General features: G+C 41.7%; 1 protein-coding gene across 1 annotated transcript in view; it reads right to left on the minus strand.

Moving 5' to 3' along the window:
* LOC126348697 (carbonyl reductase [NADPH] 3-like) overlaps nucleotides 1–22790 on the minus strand; it is a 77967-nt gene that overhangs the window by 20758 nt on the left and 34419 nt on the right. Inside the window, exons 4-5 of the mRNA XM_050002380.1 lie at nucleotides 5980–6095; nucleotides 716–833 (exon numbers count right to left, since the gene is read on the minus strand). Of these exons, the coding sequence (XP_049858337.1) occupies nucleotides 716–833; nucleotides 5980–6095 (234 nt within the window). The remainder of the gene's footprint in view (nucleotides 1–715; nucleotides 834–5979; nucleotides 6096–22790) is intronic.

Genomic DNA, 22790 nt, shown 5'->3' on the forward strand with positions numbered 1-22790 from the left:
TGTCTGGAATAAATGTAAGCATTATATAAGTAATTTGTATGTGTGTCAGTCAAACACTGAATTTTCAAGCCATATTTGCCACATACATTCTGAAACCACATTGCCACAAAAATATACAAGAATTTAACTGACACTCCCTGCTTCACCTACAGACTAGTTAAGTTGATTGTTTTCAATGAAATGCAGAAAGATATTTCAATTTGCTGTTGATTTGTCTACCTTCCTTCTTTACTTCTTTACTTCTTATCATCTGGGTTGTTAAATCATAATGCTAATAATAAAAACAATAATCTGTCTTTACTAACATAACGTATGAAAACATCTATGCCTTTTCCATGAATTGCAAACAATACGTAAAATGATTCACTCCCTGAATTGAAAATGGCTGAATACGCTAGAGCCCAATTAGTCCCTTAAATTCAATGGCATCAACATCGTCTAGATATGATAAGCATCATTGGTGTATTGTGTTCTAAGCTTAGGTATTTTCACATTTGTCCAAAGAGTGATTTTGTCAACAAAATCTTGGGCAAAAACAGATTCCATATCTCCAAAACACTAGGTCTTTCTTTGAGACTTTTTGCTATGTTGCAGCCCACAGAAGATGCAAGACAATGTCATGTCCTCATTCTTACATAAGCTGGTAGCTGCTATTTTCTCCATTAAAAACATCTGTTTTCACTGAAGAAGTAAGCTTCTCCATAATCCAGCTAACACGTCTTCATCACTTTCAGTTTCCAGCTCCAAGTTCATGTTGGGATCATTAAATATATGAATATCAGGGTCATTATCACTGTCAGCAATGTCTCCCTCTGACAATTCAACAGGGTGTTCTTGAAATTCAACATTTGTCTCATTGAAACAAGAGAAAACACACGGTTGACAACAAATGGAACTTTGGGTCTGGCCATGAGACATGATAGGATAGCCTAATGGTAAGGCAACCGCTCGCAATAAGCGGGAATCTGGGTTTGAGTCCTAGTCCATCCCAAATTTTCAGTGTCACCACAGCTAGTGGTTGTCTGTGTTTGCCATTGTGAATAAATTTCTTGTAGAAACACAGAAGGTCACATAGACTGTCCTGTTTTCCTTGCTATGAAGAAACGGTAATACTCAACAGAAACAAGACTTGAAAACACAATGGTACATCTGTGACACCTCTCAAGGCCCATAAATATGAAACAAAAGGCAGCAACAATGCAAGAGTATTGGCAAATGTAGCTTACCAGAACAGTCCACTTCGCTTCACAGGGGTGTGTGAAATATCAAGAGAGAAAAAATTGTAGCAGTCTGAGATGGTCTGTAGCAGATAAGGATTAAGGAACCTATCCTAAGGAAATTTAATCTGAAGTATTTCTCGCATATCATCAGCTCTGACTACAAGTTCAGGCAATCAATATAATATTGCTTCAATAATTAATTTATCCTCTACTTGACTTCTAACAGGTCGTACACCAGACAGTTAGTCATGCCATTTGGAATATGAATCAAATTAAACTGAATAGTTCCATCCACATTTTATGGAGAAATCGTAAGACACAATGCAAACGTACATTGCATACAAGAAAAGTAAGAGATGGTGAGTGAGTAGTATATATGATAATGAGTAAAGCTAACGTTGAATGATAGACAGGCACATAAATAAGATTGAAAGTGTTGCTGAGCTGTCAGGCAATGTCCTGTGAATTACAAAGATATGGAAATTTTCTTTACAATCGTCTTCAGTTCCACAGTCCTCCTGGCCTCAATCTTTGCTGGCCCCTTTTCCACACCCAATTCCTTTCCTGTCCTTATATCCACCACTTCACTCCAATAATCTACACTCACTCATTCCTCTCTGCAGTCTCCCTCTGTTAAAACTATTTCTATACACTTCATCCTTTTCTGCACACAACTCCCAAACTCCCATGTGTGCTCTACGGTGATCTCACCAGCGCAATGTGTGTGTGTGTGTGTGTGTGTGTGTGTGTGTGTGTGTGTGTGGAGAGAGAAAGAAATCAAACGAGTGCTGTTCATAAAACATGATCCCTATAAATCCAATAGGTAAGGGCAACAAGCAACTGTTCTTCATACCATTTCTGATTAAACCTGTCATGCAATAATACACATTTTTGTGGAAAATCACAAAACTAACAAACTGTAAAACACAATACTTCAACTGAGAGTGTCATAGGAAAATATCTTGGTTATAATTGTATACATATTATATTACTAGCACTGACACAGCAAGTCAACATTTTTTTGTAACAAATAAATGTAAGTTTAACATATGTAATGCAGGAACAGCAACTGGTAGTCCAGTTACACTGTCTTTGTCAGTTTTCACAAGTGCAATGTTCAACATTTTTCCACTGTTCCATAAAGCTGCACTTACACTTATGGACAGCCCCACCTGGATTTTGTTCATACTTTTAGTACTTCAAGATCAGTACACATATATCAATTTCTTACAGCAATACAATAAAATTCTCAAAAAAGTCAAAATAATAAGAGGTTTCTATTTATACTATCAAACAACCCATAGCTCAGGGTGCAGCGATCTACCCGTGTAACCACAGGGTTTCTGGTTTGATTCCCATTACAGATAGATTTTTTAACTTTTGTTTGGATTCAACATTTATTAATAAATATAATTCTTAAATAACAAATTTTGGTTAAAAATTATGATTCACATCAAAATTTGCTAACACTTCAATGTGAAAATAATTATGAATTCAAATAAAAGTTAAAAATTTTATCTCTGCTGGGAATCAAACCAGCGATCTAGAGCTTATGAGATTAAAATGATATGTACTCAGCTACAGGCAATGTGGTTAAATTGTCAGAAATATTTTGTATTTAACAGTTTGAATTTTCAAATTTTCAAGCCTAATTCTTTAGGGTATTTTTGAGAATTGCATTGTTCTGCTTTAGTAAATTGATGTCTATATACAGCAATCCTTCAAGTCCTAGAAGTATCAAGAAAGCTCAACACAGTCAGTCCATAAGGTCCTCTTGCATGTTTAAAACATGTTTATGTGTAAATTCCTATGATCTGCTGTGATAAGCCTCAAGTAAAACATTCCATATCATACTACACTATGTTCAGTGCAAAGGTTGAATTAAAGATATGTGTAGCTACATTAATAATCCTTAACAACAATTGCGCCATGCTCTTCTATCTGTCTGTCTGTCTATCTGCGGTTTCTGTCTGTATGTTCAATTAACCTCAGGCATAGTTCATATCGATTCAGGCAGGCTAGGAAAAAATCTTACCTTCATAGTCTTGGATGTTATTCTCAAAAAAATGATCCGAGATACAGCCCTCAAAAGATAACACTGGCATGCCATTTTGAAGATGTGAATTTCGGAAAAAATTTTAAAATGCTGTATCTCTGAAACAGCTGTAGATACTTTATTGGGTTTTCTTTTATTTGAAAGATAATTGCTTTACAAGTACAAAGAAATCTTCCATTTGGACTTATCCGTCAAATTTCTTTTACTACAGCGTTCTGAACTTAATAATTGATGGAAACAATTTTTTTTTTTCAAAAATGCCAATCCATACAATTTTGATTTTTTTTTCTGTTGATTAATACCATGTAGTTCTAGATTCCCTGTAAAGGAGAGCTTCCACATTTAGGTTGAACAGGTTTTATAAACAATTGAAATTTTTGGCATACATAAAACCTGTTTTATAACCACATAATTACATAACAGGCTCATAAAAATCAAAACCTGCCTTATTTAACATAATTTTGGTTTTCAAAGATGAGATGATGTATTTGTCAAGCATTTTAAATGGTTCCAAAATGTATGTCAAAGGTCCAGAGACTTAAAAGGTTTCAATTTATACAACTTCTGTGCACTCTGTTTTGTACTGAAATTAGCCAGTCAGTGAGCTAAATGTGTGTTCCACTGCTTCAGTATCTTCCTTTGATATAGAGTGATGCCTTTCTGTTGAACCAATGGAAACTGGAGGACTTACAATCTTCAAAACATTGTGAACAGGAAGTGAGCACTGATGGTGTTGTTGCTGTCCTTCAGTTGGAAACCTATATCCGCAGCTGGTCAATGTGGTAGAATAAAGTTCACTACAATTTCATTTAACTCATAACTAGTGTCTATAATCTCTGCAATCCACCAGTCACAATCATACACACACACCACAAACATCCCCCTTCTCAGACCTCACATTTCTTGATTTGTCTACCATGTACTTTGATACTGATGGAACATAGTTCAAAATTTTTTTCTTTGAAAATGTCTCTGGAATAATAGTTAAAACCTGCACCTTTTCACTGTAGAAAGCACAATATTCAACAGCTGAACTGATATTTTTGAAAAATTCCTGGCAAGAGGAGCAAAAATGCTTTGGTTAATTTCCTTCTGAAGATGGAATTTCTACTTTGAAGAGGGTGGTCAGTTTTCCTGTAGTGTATTCATCCATGGCTTTAGTAATTTCTCTGTGCTTTCTTGATACACAGAGTTTATGACTCGACTTCACTGACCATGGTTTCTTAACAGGACTAACACCTACCTCTGCAGTTGATTAATTCAGGTATTTAATTCTTCCTCTACTGTTGCAAAATCTGCACCATGGGAGGAGTCACCTTGTTCAGACACTATCATTGTTGTTGTTCTGTCAAAACATTTAGAACACAAAAAATTACCACTGGAAACATCATCTCTTTGAAACAGAGTCTTCAAATGAGAACACTTATTCCCAACCTGAACAAAGTCTGTTTCTTTGTTTGTCTTATACATCACTCTTTTATGAACATGCAAATAGTCAGCACACTTCACTCTCCTGTGGCCTCAGTCAAAAGATATTTAAAACAGTCCTTTCCACAAAACACACAGCAACTGCATCAACTGGTAAATTCCTCACAAAAACACAGAACTCACTGGATGGTCTCAGATTTCTTAAAAGCCTCTTCAGCAAACAAACTGAACAACTGCAATATAGAAACCTGCAATGAACAACTATGACAAAGAAATTGATAAGGAACTACAACAAAGTTTAAGAAATATCTGTGGCAATGAAAGTAAAAAGAAATAACTGCAACAAAGAAAGTGATAAGAAATAACTGCAACAAAGACAATAGAAATAAACATTGTAACAAAGAAATTGATAAGAAACAACCTCAGTGAAGACATACATTATGCTTGAAAGTAAAAAATTTCAAAATAAAATCTGTCCAACTTAAAAGTGAACACTCTCCTTTACAGATAATATAGTACTACATGGTACTAATCAACATAAAAAATCTAACTTTTCTGGATTGGCATTTTTTTAAAAAATCTGTAAATTATTAAAAAAATCTCAAAAGGTGACAGTAAAAGATCTTTGACAGATATGCCCCAATGGATGATACAACTGTAATCATAAAGCAATTACCTTTCAAATAAAAAAACCTCTAACAAAATACCTAGAACTGTCACAGAGCTACAGCATTTAAAACAAAAAATCCAAAATTCGTATCTTCAGAATGGTGTTTGCAGTGTCATCTTTAGAGGCCTGTATCTCGGGGGTGGGAATTTATTTGGAGAAAACAAAAAATGTGTGTTTCTTAGTTACTCCTGAATTTTAACATATTCTAAATTCAATAACATCCGAGACTATGAAGTAACAACAGTAACAACTGTAGGGATTCTGATGTGGTTTTCACCAATAGCTAGAATGATTCACAAGGAAGGTTTGTGGCCACCTGTGATAGGCATAAGGCTACCCAACTGCAGTGACAGGCCGACACGAGCTACCGGCCAGTGTGGTAGCTCGCATCTCCCATAATGTCACACACTGTCATTCCGAAGTCCAAATGTGGATAATATCTGTCTCTCCCCAGAACTGTCCTGGGGTAGTCACACAAGTTTTCCAGCCACATATATGGTGCTACCTATGCGCAACAATGGTTCTGCAAAATTTTATTTCTGCCTCAGAAAGACCCTAAAATAATTTATGTTTGACCCTTGTCCTGTCATAAGGAGGCAGTTTACGTAATACACGAGTAACATATTCTCCAGATGCACTGACTGCATTCATCTTATCTTTTAGTTGCTTCTCGTGGAGCATCTTCAATAACATTAGTCCAGCTTCATTTACACTCCTGGAACTTGAAATAAGAACACCGTGAATTCATTGTCTCAGGAAGGGGAAACTTTATTGACACATTCCTGGGGTCAGATACATCACATGATTACACTGACAGAACCACAGGCACATAGACACAGGTAACAGAGCATGTACAATGTCAGCACCAGTACAGTGTATATCCACCTTTCGCAGTAATGCAGGCTGCTATTCTCCCATGGAGACGATCGTAGAGATGTTGGATGTAGTCCTGTGGAACGGCTTGCCATGCCATTTCCACCTGGCGCCTCAGCTGGACCAGCGTTCGTGCTGGACGTACAGACCGCGTGAGACGACGCTTCATCCAGTCCCAAACATGCTCAATGGGGGACAGATCCGGTGATCTTGCTGGCCAGGGTAGTTGACTTACACCTTCTATAGCACGTTGGGTGGCACGGGATACATGCGGACGTGCATTGTCCTGTTGAACAGCAAGTTCCCTTGCCGGTCTAGGAATGGTAGAACGATGGGTTCGATGACGGTTTGGATGTACCGTGCACTATTCAGTGTCCCCTTGACAATCACCAGAGGTGTACGGCCAGTGTAGGAGATCGCTCCCCACACCATGATGCAGGGTGTTGGCCCTGTGGCCTCGGTCGTATGCAGTCCTGATTGTGGCGCTCACCTGCACGGCGCCAAACACGCATACGACCATCATTGGCACCAAGGCAGAAGCGACTCTCATTGCTGAAGACGACACGTCTCCATTCGTCCCTCCATTCACGCCTGTCGCGACACCACTGGAGGCGTGCTGCACGATGTTGGGGCGTGAGCGGAAGACGGCCTAACGGTGTGCGGGACCGTAGCCCAGCTTCATGGAGACGGTTGCGAATGGTCCTCGCCGATACCCCAGGAGCAACAGTGTCCCTAATTTGCTGGGAAGTGGCGGTGCGGTCCCCTACGGCACTGCGTAGGATCCTACGGTCTTGGCGTGCATCCGTGCGTCGCTGCGGTCCGGTCCCAGGTCGACGGGCACGTGCACCTTCCGCCAACCACTGGCGACAACATCGATGTACTGTGGAGACCTCACGCCCCACGTGTTAAGCAATTCGGCAGTACGTCCACCCGGCCTCCCGCATGCCCACTATACGCCCTCGCTCAAAGTCCGTCAACTGCACATACGGTTCACGTCCAAGCTGTCGCGGCATGCTACCAGTGTTAAAGACTGCGATGGAGCTCCGTATGCCACGGCAAACTGGCTGACACTGACGGCGGCGGTGCACAAATGCTGCGCAGCTAGCGCCATTTGACGGCCAACACCGCGGTTCCTGGTGTGTCCGCTATGCCATGCGTGTGATCATTGCTTGTACAGCCCTCTCGCAGTGTCCGGAGCAAGTATGGTGGGTCTGACACACCGGTTTCAATGTGTTCTTTTTTCCATTTCCAGGAGTGTATGTGTCACATTTCCGAAGACCCCTCCCCCCCACCTTTTCAACCATTCTTGTGAGGTGTAATACTACACAGTTCACAAGATGAATCTGCCGCATCTTATACTCTCTCCTGAACAGGCATATCTTGTGGGACCTGAATCAAATTTATTTGTTTCAAATGCTGGTTACTGAAGACGAAAAACATGAAAAACCAAATGTGTTCTGCAAGGTCCTCTACTTCCTCCACTGTGTGGGAGCAACTGATGGGAAAAATTGCCCTACTTTGCCGTTATGGAAGTGGGAATAAAATTCACAATTGCAACATTTAACATTGTGCTACTTGCTGTCATTGATGTTACTACAACTTTTTGTAAGATGACCTGGGTTAGCAAAGAATAATTTTAAATGGAAGTATATTCAAGAATGGTTCTTGTAAGTGAATTAGTTCACAAAAAGTCTAAACTTGCCACCTCGTTAATGTCTATGAGATGTGGCAAAGATACTATCATTTGTATTCTTAGTATGTGATATTCTTCCACTACAGGAAAAAAATCATGAAGCCACATCCAAAAATATTCAATTGAACCTAAAAAGAAATAATTTTAGTTCCTAATTGAACAAGGCACTGATGGCCGTAGAAAACACATTTGGTATTATAGCCTTAGTGTTTTGTCTTTTCTGAAATGTAATTTGAGAAAATGAACTATTACAGTTCATAAGGAAGTTTTGATTCTTATTGCCTACAGAGTGTTAATGTTATCCGAGAGACACAGAAACAAGAATATTATATTTCATCTATTGCTGCACTTCTAAATATACCAAGAGGAACTTCAAAAGCATGTAAACAGATTCACAATCAATTTGCAAATTACTTTTTTAGGCAACAAGGAACTGTACCATGGCAAAACTGTGACAGTTGAACATTGTACAGTACAAGATACAAATAAAGATACAGAAGAGTAATTTGACTCACTGGCTGATATATTTCTGGCTTGCCATACCTCTTCCATCTTCTGTTCCTCGCAAATATACTGTGTCAGCAGAAACCTCACATTCTCTTCTATATTGTTACTGGTATAAAAACAGCTATATTGTTACTGGTATAAAAGCAGCAATGATTTGATGAAAGAAGTCCTGATTTAACTTTACATATTTGTACTCCACACTTTGTACATTCCAGATTACTGCCTTGTTCACTCCATTATCATTTCAGCAACACAAAACACGTGGACCACCCTGTTGTTCAGCATATTGCCCAATACAACATCCTTCATTTCAATGACTGCTTAACAGTCTGTGCCATATGGATCCTTCCTAGCAACACAAGCTTTTCTGAACTGTGCAGGTGGGAACTTTCCTTGCAATATATCTTACGTTCCCACAACCCTCCTGGGCTCAACCTTCCTTAGTTATTGTCCTCACCCATCCATCCCCCATTTCAACACTACACAGCCCTCATTCCACCAGCACACCCAGTCCTTTACTTCTCTCCATATCTGCCCCCCCCCCCCCCCAATTGCGCTCTGTCTAACCTCCCAACTGCATATAGCTGCCCTACCCTCTTTCCACCTTGTCCCTGCATGCTCCCCAGCAGCACTTCACTGCCCCGCCACCCTACCCTACTCTCCCTCCCCCTCCCCGCCCCAGCCTCCTCCTTACCCCCACCCAGTCACCACTCCCATCATGCATTGGTGCTGCTGCTCACAGTGTGGCTTCAGTTGCCAGAGGCTACACTTGTGTGTGTGTGTGTGTGTGTGTGTGTGTGTGTGGGCACACGCACGTTTGTGTTTCAGTCATCTATTTTTGACAAAGGCCCTGTTAACTGAAAGCTTATTTGTGAGAGAGTTTTTGCTGTGCCTATTTGTGACTCAGCATCTCCATTATATGGTGAGTAGCAACTTTCCTTTCATAATATTGTGACATTCCATCCCAGATTTTCCATTGTGTGACATTCCATCCCAGATTTTCCATTGTTTGATTTTAATCTGTTTACCTGTGACACATACATATGTCTGCCAAGTTTTCTTGCTATATCCTACCATTTAATGCAAACAACTGTTACATTTTTTGAATTTGGGTTCTCATTAGAAGTGCCTATGTAGAGGCTCACTATATTCCAATACATATTTAAAATTTCAAAGATAAAAAAGCAATAAATATGTTTTTAACTATATCATCAATTGCCTAATTAATTACCCACATGACTTCCACGAGCTACTCAAAACATCAGGTTCATTTCAAAACCATTCACTTAAATGTGCCTCTCTAATCACTCCCTGTACATTGCATCTTTTATTTGATCCCGAAACTCCACAAACAAGAGCTACCAGCCATCCCCTTGTGGACAGTTAAAGCATTCCCACAGCAAGATCTTTTGCCTTGGTTGACCAGCATCTATAGCAACTGACTGCCTGCAGTCTCCCTTTCTATAACCAAGACACCATTCACATCAAAAACACCTTCAGCCAACTATATTTCAACTTTTATTTTATTTAAGTGACCACTTTCAGTGTTTCACTATGCCTTCCTCAGCCCCCCTGACCAATCTGTAGCTAGAATCAATCCTCATGTGCAATCAAAACAGGACCCAGCATTCAGTAGCTGGTATCCACACAACACTTTTTAACAACATGATCCCTTCGTTCATCATTAGCAGACTTTTGAGTCGAATGAGTGTATCAAATTCTGCTTTAGAAATAATTTTGTTTGTAACAGGGAACGAGCCAGTGTTTTCTTTGTCAACAATGGGTGTTACATGAAAGACATGAGACATGGGCTGACTCCAGCTACACACTGTAAAAATAAAATTACAAACAACTCCCAAAATATGAGAAAAAATGTGTCTGACATCAATAGAAAGGTGCAGTAAGATGACATTAATAATGCTATGAGTTGAAACTATTGGAAGAGTGAAAAAGATTTGAAATGAGGCTGGTGTGTGGGTCAGAGGGAATTGCACCCCCTCCCCCCCTCCCCCCCCCCCCCCCCAAGCACACTCGTGTCAAGAGGTGCAGAACCTACCCTGACCCCACGTGACACAAAACACATATAAAACAATAACATAAAACACAACTCCCTTCAAAATGCATGAAGTAGAGGTCACTGCAAGTAAAAGGATTTGGACAGCTAGACCATGCATTCACCGGTGAGCTGTAAAGAAGGGGCATTCCATGAGGATGTGTGCTAGTCAGTGAAGCACTGCAATCACATTGGGGAAGTGTTTCGTTGCAGAGATAAAACCACGAGTCAGATGTAAACAATATGAAACTGGCACTAGACAGAGAACTCTTTCTGTGACAATGGCAGCTGTAATCTCCTTATTGGTATACAGTTATTGGACAGAGAATCAGCCCATCATTCTCTGTTCTATTTGCAATGAATCGCAAGTCTCATCACTCCTTGTAAATCAGAGCCCAGTATCTCCATTACTAGTGTCAGTTGTGTGGTCACTTAACTGGTCAAGCGATCAGCTAGCTCACATTCCCTGGGATTCCCATATGACTCGGGACCCAGAGGAAAATGACTGAGCATGCAGGATGGGGAAAACCATAAGGAGTTCAAGGATACGAGACACTGTCAGATGGGGAAGATAGCCTCAATCAACAGATTAGAGATTGCCGAGAGAGTCACTGCAGACGAAAAAATGTGTTGCGAGTTTCCTTCTTGATGAAACAGGGTGTTCTACAAATTAACAGCTAGATACTTAAGGGACTGACTTTAGGCATATATAAAAACACGTCCTGCCTTTTCTGCACCTTTAGAACAATCAGTATAAATTATTTCAGCTCCTTGATAGTCACAGGGGACTACGAGAAAGCTACAATGGAAATCAACAGGGGTAACAGATTTTAGAGCCTTGCAATAAATCTAACTGGACCTATTGTCTGTTTACACACCCGGGAAGAGCACTGGTACATTTGAGAGGAAGGAGGTGAAGACGGGTATGAATACTTTCCAAATACATTCCAATTTGGAAGCCTGACCTAGGTCATTTGTTGGTGGGAGGGAGGAGGGGGGGGGTTGATACTCCACAAAGAGGAACAAAATTTGATAATTTGGTTAGCTTTGATAATTGTCAGATGGCAACTGAGTAGCAGCTGGCATTGTTGAAACTGACTTCCACCAGAAGACAGTCCGCAGGTCTCACATGAAAGGCACCAGTAGTTAGCCTCATCCCACATTGATTAACTGGATCTAACAGTTGAAAAGCTGATAGTGCTGTCAAATCATACGTGTGGCCTACTGTCAAGACACACCACGATCAGTGCTTTGTAGAGGCCTATGTATGTATGAGGTATAGCTAGGAATGCAGAGAGCATTAAATTTCCACATGGAACCCGTTACAGTCTGTTGGATGTGGGATAACTATGTCAGTTCACTGCTGAAGGGGTGACCTAATTTCGAATTGTGTGACTATCTCGAGGCATTGGTTCCCAACGTAGTGCTTTGGCTCTGGATGGAATATGGTGTGGTGCCAAAAGTGCATGACCCGTATTTCAGCAAGAGAAAGTTGGAAGCCATGGCAGAGGGCCCAGGAAGAGGCCCTCCATATGGCTCCTTCATGCTGACACTCAGCTAAGGCCACAGAATCAGAGTGTACCAAATGTAATAGTAGCCAACATAGAGAGCTATGAGAAAATGTATACCATTCGACATTGAGCCCTAAGGGACACCATCCACTTGGAACTGTGCACTGATGATAACCCTATACCATCAAGCTGACAAAATGTTGTGGATAAAAAGCAGTTCAACACTTTGGAAACCTTAGTCTGGACTATAGTCAAGATGTAACTTCAGGCAGCATCATACATCTTTTTAGAAGTCTATTCTGAAAATGGATAGCTTCTTAAAAATATTACAAAGTTTTAACAAATAAAGAGATACTTCATCACTTGGATGTGTTTCGTTTTTCTTTTTGCAACCGTGCACTGGCTCTTTATGATGTTTCCAAGAGTCATATTCCTATGTTATAATAGACAAGACAGCATCATCCTCCAATTCACTTTGACTACTTTGTTGCCTGTAAACCATACTTTTGAGTTTGTGTATGGCTGTATCTCGAAAATGCAGGTTTTTAAACCTTGGGTGCAATAGAGTTGGTCATTTAATTCAATTTACCTATAATTTTTCTTCAGCTCTTTCAATTAAAAGTCCTTGCATTCGTTAGCAATTAGTGAGAATGGGGTGACACTATTAAGTTCTGTTGACAAAACAATTTTTATAGGTACAATTCTGGATATTGTAACATAATTTTCTCCACATGCTTCTCTAGCAACATGTTCCAAAGGCTTTTAAAAATCTTTAAGCTGACTGAGTGTTTCCATCTCTACAGCAGTTGGCATATGTATCAAAGAATATTTAAAAAATAATAATTATTAGATTCACACATACCTTTCACTCGTTTTACCAGGCTCACAGGCACTGCTGACTTTCTGTTGTTTTCTTTCTAGAACAGTTCTGTGAGTTCTGCTGTAAATGAATTCGACATTTTTCCACAAAACTTCACAGTTTTCATAAACTTTTTGCACTTTGCCATGGTGTCATTCATTATAGTAATATATGTCCATAATTTCAATTTCAGCAGCAAATGCAAACAAAGCACTCCATGATTGTGAACAACAAACAATATAGCCGATTAACAGATGAACAGTTCCGCTGGACGAAGGACAGTGCAGGCAGGTGGAAAGCAGTACCACAGACACAAGCAAATAGTCACTCACTACTTGGATATGTTGTGTAGAATCAATTCAATATGAGTACTTTTTGGTCAGTACCCTGAGTAAGTCTCTAAAAGAGCTCAGTATTGAAACAAAAGTATTTCCTTGTACTGCAACACTCCTCCATAAAAACCAGACCAGGTAGTCAGTTGTTGACCATCCCTCCCTAACATCACACTGGTAGAAGGAGAAAAGGTCTTGTGATTCAAGAAAAGATCGTGTTATTCAAGAAAAGGTCTTGTGATTCAAGAAAAGGTCTTGTGATTCAAGAACGCAGCACAATCGATTGGCCACCATCCACTTGAGCAATCTGCGTAGCACTTTCACAAGATGACTGGTCTACAGCTGTCAATGGAAGTTGGGTTTTTGCTTGGCTTAATAATTGTAATTATGATACTGTCACACCACTCTTAGTCATATATTATTGAAAACCATCAAGATGATCCAGACTCAGGTACTGAATCACTAGATTGTTACTCAAGACAAAGTCTGGGGCAGTACCACGGACCAAGTGAAAGCTTCTATACAATACCTATTTATTAAAAGGCAAGTTACATGTCTCGAGGCCATTTATAGTAAAACAAAGTTTGGTATTTTGATTTTCATATCACTGTTAATGTAATGCATAATAAAATGTTCAGCAGAGAACAACAGGTCAGTAGACACACTATTATTAAGTAAGATACCTACGTGGGCGTGCTGAAAAGTAATGCCTCCTAATTCTTTGCGTGAAAAGTCAAAGCTTTTTTAAATAAAATAAATGTTATTAACAGTCTACATCCTTATTCTTCATGTCTGCACATTTACTTTTCAACATAGTTACCCCGCTAATAAATATATTTCTCCCAATGAGGGACCAGTTTGTTGATTTTGTCCCCAGTTTGTTGATTTTGTCAATGTAGAATGTTTGGCTTTGTTGACAGAGCCACAACCTCAGCTCTGCTTGCTTCACTTCATCACTATCAAATTGAAGTCCTTCTTTAAATTTTGGAAACAGATCATAATCAGATGGGGCCAAGCAGAGACTGCAATAGAGTACAATTAATGAAAATGAAGACAAGGCATTGGATTGTTCCAGATGTCACAGCACTCATGTATGGTCTGGCATTGTCATGCTGAAGGATAGGTTATTTCCATGTGTGGAAGAGCTCTTCGAATTCGAAACTTGACCAGAGTAAGCTGTTTCTCACACACTGACATATGTTAAACACTGCCATGTAAACGTTACAATTCGAGCGCTCTAGTAGCAGAGGGCTACAAATGTGTAGACATGAAGAATAAAGGCAGATAATGTTAATAACATTTCTTTTATTAAAAAAGCTGTAAGAGTTTTCACGTAAAAAATTTGAAGACATCACTTTTCAGCATGCTCTCGTAGACTGTTAAGTAGTATGACAATCTTGCAGTTCTGAGATGTAGCAGTTACATTTCTTCCAGTTCCATTAAATGACCACTCTGGGGGTGTCTTGGGGCGATCAAAGGAGAGGGGAGGGAGGCTGTATGCATTGGGATGAAGGGGTGGTCAGTCACAATTGTTACAGGTTGGAGGGGTGGTACATCAACTGCAAATACACAGTTCCAGAATCAGATAGGGCTTTCCTGTGCAGCTTTTGAAACTTCTGAGTGCAGTGGGAGTTTATCCATTTTCAGGACAGAGACAGAGGAAGAATGGGTGGAAAACCACAGAGCAAGAGTGCTGCTTCTCTGGCTGAGGGCAGGGGATTGAGATCACTAGTGTTAGTGAAAAGGGAGTCTAACGTGATGTTCGCCTCATCTGAGGGTGAAAGGGCACAGTCATGGTTATCAAAGATCCGATAACACAGATTTTCAACAGTCATTGCAAAGCTAGTCACCATTTTGACAACCAATGTTTGTACTCATGTATTTTTCCACTTATTTTTATTAATTGTGAACATTAGTCAATGAAAGATGTTGATCCTGGCAGCTAATACAGGTCAGATAGAGTATGTAAGAAGTTCAATCACACTGGTGCCTCACGCCCACCCACTCAAGCTGATGGGCTCAATGTGAATTATCCATCCTGGTGTAGCCACTCCGACTGGGGTCTCTCTCCATGGGCACTGTCCAACCACAGTAACATCCACCTAGCACAATCGATGTTGACCGGAGTTCCAGTGTGCCAAAAAATGATACCAACATACTCCCTCATGCATGGAGAGATCTCAGCTCACTCACCAGGAGTACATTCCCTGTTATCATGCAACTACAACTGTACAGGTACATGATGAACCCAGCCAACAACTGACTGGTTACCAGGTAACCAATTTTGATACTTTTAGTACAAGTTTCTCTATGATGCATTCATAGATTCACGATATATAAACTGGGGACTTCGGGAGAGATCAACTCGCGACAGCCATTTCCCGAACCAGGGAATACATAAAGAAATCTGAATTTGTTGCCACAGAACAGAATAATCAAGCTTGGGACTGTCCAGAACTAGATGACACAGAGGGCTTCTTATTGTTTACACTATAATTGTTCAAAAAGAGCTATTAGGTTATCTCGGTTCCCACTTAGCACTTATCTGAAGCAGCTATTTATGCCCTGGTAACATAGAAATGTAAATGTAGAGCATTCATCATCTCTGATCTGAGTGAAAGAAAGTGCTTTTCATAGGTCAAGAAATAACTGATGTTTGCTGAGCATAGAAGTGATATAGATTTTTGCGTAATTATTGGGAACTTAGTTCCGGCAGAGCTACTGTCAGAAGAGGGATTTTTATTTATTTATTTTATATTAATTAAAATATAACTGAGTGCAATGACAAAGTACGCAACTAGACATTTATTTTACTTTCACGTGGAATTATTTTAGTGTGGAATTTTGATGCAACAAGACCTTAAGGCATGGGCATATAGAACTAATCATATGTGAACAGCAAAGTTCAGTAAAATATCTTGCTTGTATAGTGTCACCGAATAATTTTGTTTCTGCTAAGGTTATTGTTCTCCATACCATATTTTACAGACAATAAGACACACGTTGAGTTTTAACCAATTTTTTTTTAATTACCATTTTTATTATTAGATTGCAAAGCCAAACAAAAAGAATTCTTAGTTTATAAAACTAAACTGACCTTTTAAGTCCCTGAAAATCGACATCTGAACTTTTTTCTTTTTCTTCTTCTTCCTCTTTGTTGTCATCATTGCCCTTTTTTCATATATCATGGTCTTCACAGCCATTGACAGTATTATTTATGCCACACTTCTTGTAAGATTTAACAGTAACATCTTCTGTCACTCTAGACCACAACTGTTTTATCGACCGACACACTTGTTTGATTGTAGGTCGTTTTAAAGCTCTCTTCAGTGTGAATTGAATCCAGTGTTGTCAGATAGAAATAGGTTTCCCATGGTATCAAATATTTGGCCACTTTTAAAACTGTTGGAAATTTTAAATCACACGCTAGACATTTATACATTAATTTGGAGTACAAGACGCCCGACTCTCGGAGATAATTTTTTGAAGAAAAAAGTGTGCCTTGAGTCTGAAAAAATGGTAGTTTATGATATACTTGTATATATGGTGTATCAGGAGGAAAGGTAGTTGCTTTGAGGGGTGATAGTATTAGTGGTGTTGGTGTTGGTTAGTGTTTAACGTCCCGTCGACAACAAGGTCATTAGAGACGGAGCGCAAGCTCAGGTTAGGGAAGGATTTGGAAGGAAATTGGCCGTGCCCTTTCAAAGGAACCATCCCGGCATCTGCCTGAAACGATTTAGGGAAATCACGGAAAACCTAAATCAGGATGGCTGGAGACGGGATTGAACCGTCGTCCTCCCAAATGCGAGTCCAGTGTGATAGTATTAGTGATTCTGGGAAAAAAAAAAGTTTCATATGGACATATGCCTTATTCTGAATGGTTTCCGATATAGAACACATTTAACATCACTTTTTTACATGTTTCTTGAATAACTCGAAAACTGCACCCTCCAGTAAAAACGTGTCACAGCACAAAATTAAACTATATTAAATTTCATACAAAAAAAGGTCCTATTCATTTTTTTTATCTAGAACTAATGGTTTGTGAGAGAGTGCGAGAATGTTGGATAAACTCACTAGACACGGATGCGCTGTAGCTCATGTAGTTTTTGTAAGCCAATTTGAGGTAGTTTCCCGACTTGATAGACCACAAGTGTCCCATATCAAACAGTTCGTCTCAACTTGCTACCTCAATATGCTACCTCAAATTGGCCTAAGAAAACTACGTAAGCTACAGCGCATCCACGTCTAGTAACTCTTTTGTATCAGTTGCGAATAAATTGTTGCCACTATTTAAGTTCCAACCCTCATATTTGCAGCTCATTGTCCGATTTTTGGAGAAGCCAAACAGCACCTAAAAGCTTCACAAAAACAATAATTTGTCTTAGCACACTCACGAAAGTTTTCTTTGTGGTATACCAGATGGTTTGGTATTATTCTGTTGGGAAACTTATGTATATACTGATACCATTAAGTAATAGTTCCTGTGGTTTGACTAGTCCTGTCGGTGTAACAGTCCATTAACCAATCATTAGACATTACATACCAGTCAAGTGGTTAGATTAACAATATGGTTTGTCACTGTTCGGCAGAAATATATATACTTTTTTTTCGAATACTCAAATTGTGACAATGCTCCTCTTCGATCTACTTCAGTAGAGTTGCATGTAATATTGTAAATTTTTCAATTTTTCCAACTGTATGTGCCACGGATGGCAAGCAAATTTTAAAACTCCAGATTCAGTTACACTTAAAGCAGGAAGATCGTCTCTCTCTCTCTCTCTCTCTCTCTCTCTCTCTCTCTCTCTCTCACACACACACACACACACACACACACACACACACACACACACACACACACACACACACACACACAGCTCGTAAATATGCCTAAGTGCCACTTATGAATCATCTTTTCACTTTGTTGCCTCTAGCCTGAAATATCACTTACATAATAAAACTATTTTTCTTCTAGGGGAGAACTAGCAACATGGTCAAAATATTATAGGAAAGTAAAATAAAGAAAACTGTAAGCTTGGAAACAGCATTCACAAACAGTCTACGAGAAATACAACATGTGAACACACAAATACAACAAGGAAGAAAATCATTTTTTTAAGAGGTGCCTGGGAGAACAGTAAGCTATGTCACATCCAGGGAGTTAAGTGTGCTAATTCAGCTACTAAGTCATTCCTTCTGGTGTGGTGGTGTGTTGGGGCTTATGGGCGCTCAACATCGAGGTCATCAGCGCCCTGACACACATTAAAAGGAACGAACGTGCACTGACCTAAGAAAACTAAAGCTCACACTCAAAGAAAGGAGGAAAAGAAGGAAAATGCTACATAAGAAAGTAAAACCTAAGGAAAGGGGAAACATAGCAACAAGAATGTCACAGGAAATTGTCATTGGCTGGCCACTTACATAAAATATGGGCGAGCTTGTCACACAGTGAGCAAATTAAAATCCTCTCCCTAAAATCTCTGTAAAAGCATTTGACATGCCACAGAACTTTAAAACTTTAGCCACATTCGTCCGAGTGTTGCCTAAAAGAGATGGCAGGTCCACTGGCAAGTCAGCTGCGGTCCGCTGGTCAGAAAATAAAACGCAATCCAATAAAACGTGGCGCACAGTGACCTGGACGCCGCAAGCACCACACATTGGAGGGTCCTCTCGCCGGAGCAGGTAGCCATGCGTCATAGGGCTGTGGCCTATTCGAAGCCGAGTGAGGAGAACCTCGTCCCGTCGATGGGGCTGAAAGGAAGTACACCACACATGCGTTGTGGGCTTGACTATACGGAGCTTATTGTCAGTCACTTCCAGCCACTCATCCTCCCATCGATGCATAATCCGTGAGCTCAACAGCGAGGTGAGTGCGTGCAAGGGGATAGCACACTGAGATACTTGTGGGGCGAGACACACCTCCTTGGCTGCGAGATCTGCCCTTTCATTCCCAGCAATGCCGACATGCCCCGGAACCCAGCAGAAAGCTACAACCTTCCCCAGTCGCTGTAGTCGGAGGAGGGCATCCTGGATGGTCTGGACAGTTTTGTCTGCCGGATACAAACGTTGCAATAAGTGAAGGGCACTGAGTGAATTGGAACAGACAAGAAATTTAGGAGAGGAAGAATGTCTCATGTGCTCCAGTGCCCGCAAGATCACAGACAATTCTGCATCAATGACAGCGAAAGTCTGAGGCAGGCGGACCTTGAAGACATGATCTGGAGAAACAACTGTGCAACCAACAGAATCCCCTTGTTTCGACCCATCCGTAAAAACAGCTACATAGTCGTGGTGCTCAGATAAAATGGCAGAAAATGCTGCATTAAAAACGGTGGCAGGAGTGCAATCTCTCTTGTACTGCAATAAATCTAAAATCACTCCGGGCCTCTTCAGTAACCAGGGTGGCAGGCGGTTAAAACCCTGGATTTGGGGTTGTACAGACTCCACACCGAGGGACTCTAGTACATGTTGCACGGATCCCAAACGGCAACGTAGCCCGGGGACGGTGGGAAAAAAGGCAGTCCAGAGGGGGATGGGCAACAAGATGGTGAGCAGGCGAGCTGGGAGCTGCAAGAAACTTACAAGCCTGTCGCACCAGCAGGAGCTGTCGCCGGATGGTAAGTGGCGGTTCCCCAGCCTCAGCACAGAGGCTGGGTATGGGATTGGTCCGATAAGCACCTGTGGCCAGTCGAATCCCAGCATGGTGAACAGCGTCAAGGATCTGCAAATAAGAAGGCCTCGCTGACCCATATACTGTGCACCCATAGTCCAACCGTGAACGCACGAGAGCTCGGTAAAACTGAAGGAGACGTGCCCTGTCCGCTCCCCAAGACCTGTGGCTGAGGCACTTGAGGATGTTGAGTGTCTTCAGGGTTCTGGCTTTCAAGTCACGTAGGTGTGGCAGCCATGACAACCTGGAGTCAAAAATTAGGCCCAGAAACCGCACTGTGTCTCTAAAATGTAGGACAGTATCCCCCATATGCAAGGCAGGCAAAGTAAAAAGACGACGAGAACGATTAAAATGAACACAAACACACTTATCGGCAGAGAAACGAAAACCCGTCTTTGCAGCCCACTCCTCTAACCGCCGCACTGTTAGCTGCAACTGACGGCTCACGGTTGCAACACTGGAGGAACAGAAAACAGCAAAGTCGTCCACAAATAAGGAGCACTGTACTGGACTCCTCACTGTAGACGTTATACTGTTGATGGCTATGGCAAAGAGGGTAACGCTTAAAACGCTGCCCTGGGGGACACCGTTCTCTTGCTCAAAGCGATCAGACAGTGTGTTACCAACGCGGGTCCGAAAAAACCGCTGAGATAGGAAAGACCGAATGAAAATCGAGAGGCGGCCACGAAAGCCCCATTGATACAGTTGTGCAAGAATACAGTATCTCCAAGTAGTATCATATGCCTTGCTGATATCAAAGAAGACACCAATACAGTGATGCTGATGGAGAAAAGCCTGCTGAATAGCCGTCTCTAGGAGGGTCAAGTTGTCGACCGTGGACCGAAATTTTCGGAATCCACACTGAAAGCGGCTAAGGAGCTGCCTGGTCTCTAACAGCCAGACCAGACGCCGGTTAACCATCTGTTCCAGGGTCTTACCGACACAGCTTGTCAAGGAGATACTACGATAACTACTGGGACATGTGGGGTCCTTTCCCGGTTTGAGGAGAGGGATGAGGATTGCCTCCCGCCACGAGGTGGGGAACACTCCTGTCTGCCATATGAGATTAAAACATTCAAGGAGGATTTCCTTTGAGGCCGTTAGCAGATGTCGAAGCATGGAGTACCGGATGCGGTCGTAACCTGGTGCAGTGTCAGAAGTCTCACTAAGAGCCGATTTAAGTTCCCACATGGAGAAAGGGGAGTTGTACGCCTCAGAACTGTGCGACCAAAAGTCCAAGTTCATTCTTTCGACAGTCGCACGGTAGCGACGAAACGCTGGATCCTGATTTGCAATGGCAGTACTTTGTGCAAAATGTTCTGCCAGTGTCTGAGCAATGGCTCTGGGTGTCATTTGGAGGCATCCCTGGTTCAAGGCAGCAGCTATTGGTAACCGGCTATGTTTACCGGAAATCCGCCGGATGGCTTCCCATACTTTTGTGGAACAAGTGGAATGGTTGATGGAGTCCAGGAACGCCTGCCATGACCTTTTCTTGCTCTCTTTAATGACACGGCGTGCCTTGGCTCTCGCGATTCGAAAGGCGGTAAGATTGACCGCTGTTGGGCAGCATTTAAATCGGCGAAGAGCCGCACGCCTGTCCCGGATGGCTGAACGGCACTCTTCTATCCACCAAAGCACAAGGCGCCGCTTAAGAGTGCCAGAAGACTGTGGTATGGACAGGTCAGCAGCATGATGGATCACAAGCGTGATGTGATCCACCCATTCTTGGATGCTATTGTGGCAGTCAAAGACAGCCAACCGAGTGAACAGCGGCCAGTTAGCCCTGCCAATTATCCATGATAGTGGCCGCTGCTCCAGCAATACACCATCCAGGAGATGAATGCGGATAGGGAAGTGATCGCTGGAATGAAGGTCATCAATGACCTCCCAGTGAACAGAGATGTTGAGGGTTGGAGAGCAGAAAGATAGGTCAATGGCTGAGAATGACCCTGTAGCAGGAGAGAAATGAGTCGGAGTACCTGTGTTGAGGATGCACAACACTTGAGATGTTAGGAGGCTCTCCAAAATTCGACCTCGAGCGCAAAGAGAAGTGGAGCCCCACAGGACATTATGGGCATTGAAGTCTCCCAGGAGGAGAAATGGGCGGGGGAGTTGGTCGATAAGATCTATGAGAGCGTATAATGTCATTGCATCCAGAGGGGGTAAATAAAGGGAACAAACGGTAAGCCTCCGAGGTGAATGAATTTCAACTGCAACTGCTTGCAGGTCAGTATCCAGGGGGAGAGCAGAGGAGTGGTGGTCATTATTGACAAACAAAGTGACTCCGCCTTTGGCCCTTTCTCCAGTCAGGTCATTTTTGCGATATGACGTATAGCCCCTTAGTACAGGAGCATCAGATGGTTTGAAATGCATTTCCTGTAAACACAAGCACAGGGGGCGTTGCCATGCTAGGAGGTGCAGTTCCTCCACATGTGCCCAGAATCCATTCATGTTCCACTGTATAATGGGAGCCATCTATCAGGGTGGGAGTACCTTCATTCTCACTTTTTGTCGGGGAGGAGAGCCCACAACAGACGGAGGCTCAGTTTTGGGGCGAGATGAGTGCCCCAGTCTGACATCAACCTCCATTGCCTCTGAAGAGGAGTCGAGAGAGACGTCAGAGAGAATGACATCCACATCAGCAGACTGTAGAATGTCGGTCTCCTTTAGCGGGCGAGTCTTCACCTTTGTCTTTGGCTTCGATTTTCTGGCCTGAGGCGGCATTGGTGCCAAAACCTCAGAAGCAGTAGGGGGTGTAGCAGTGCTTGGCAATGCACAAGACTGGACACGGGAACGGGCAGGAAGTTCCATGACGTCAGCTACCACGGCCTGGTCAGAAGGACGGGGGGGAGCACCAGGCTTCACAGGAACGGCAGCAGCACACGTACATTGACAAACACAGGTGCTAGTGCTGACAG

This window comes from Schistocerca gregaria, chromosome 1 (genome assembly GCF_023897955.1).
Source record: "Schistocerca gregaria isolate iqSchGreg1 chromosome 1, iqSchGreg1.2, whole genome shotgun sequence".
In the NCBI taxonomy this organism is placed as follows: Eukaryota; Metazoa; Arthropoda; class Insecta; order Orthoptera; family Acrididae; genus Schistocerca; species Schistocerca gregaria.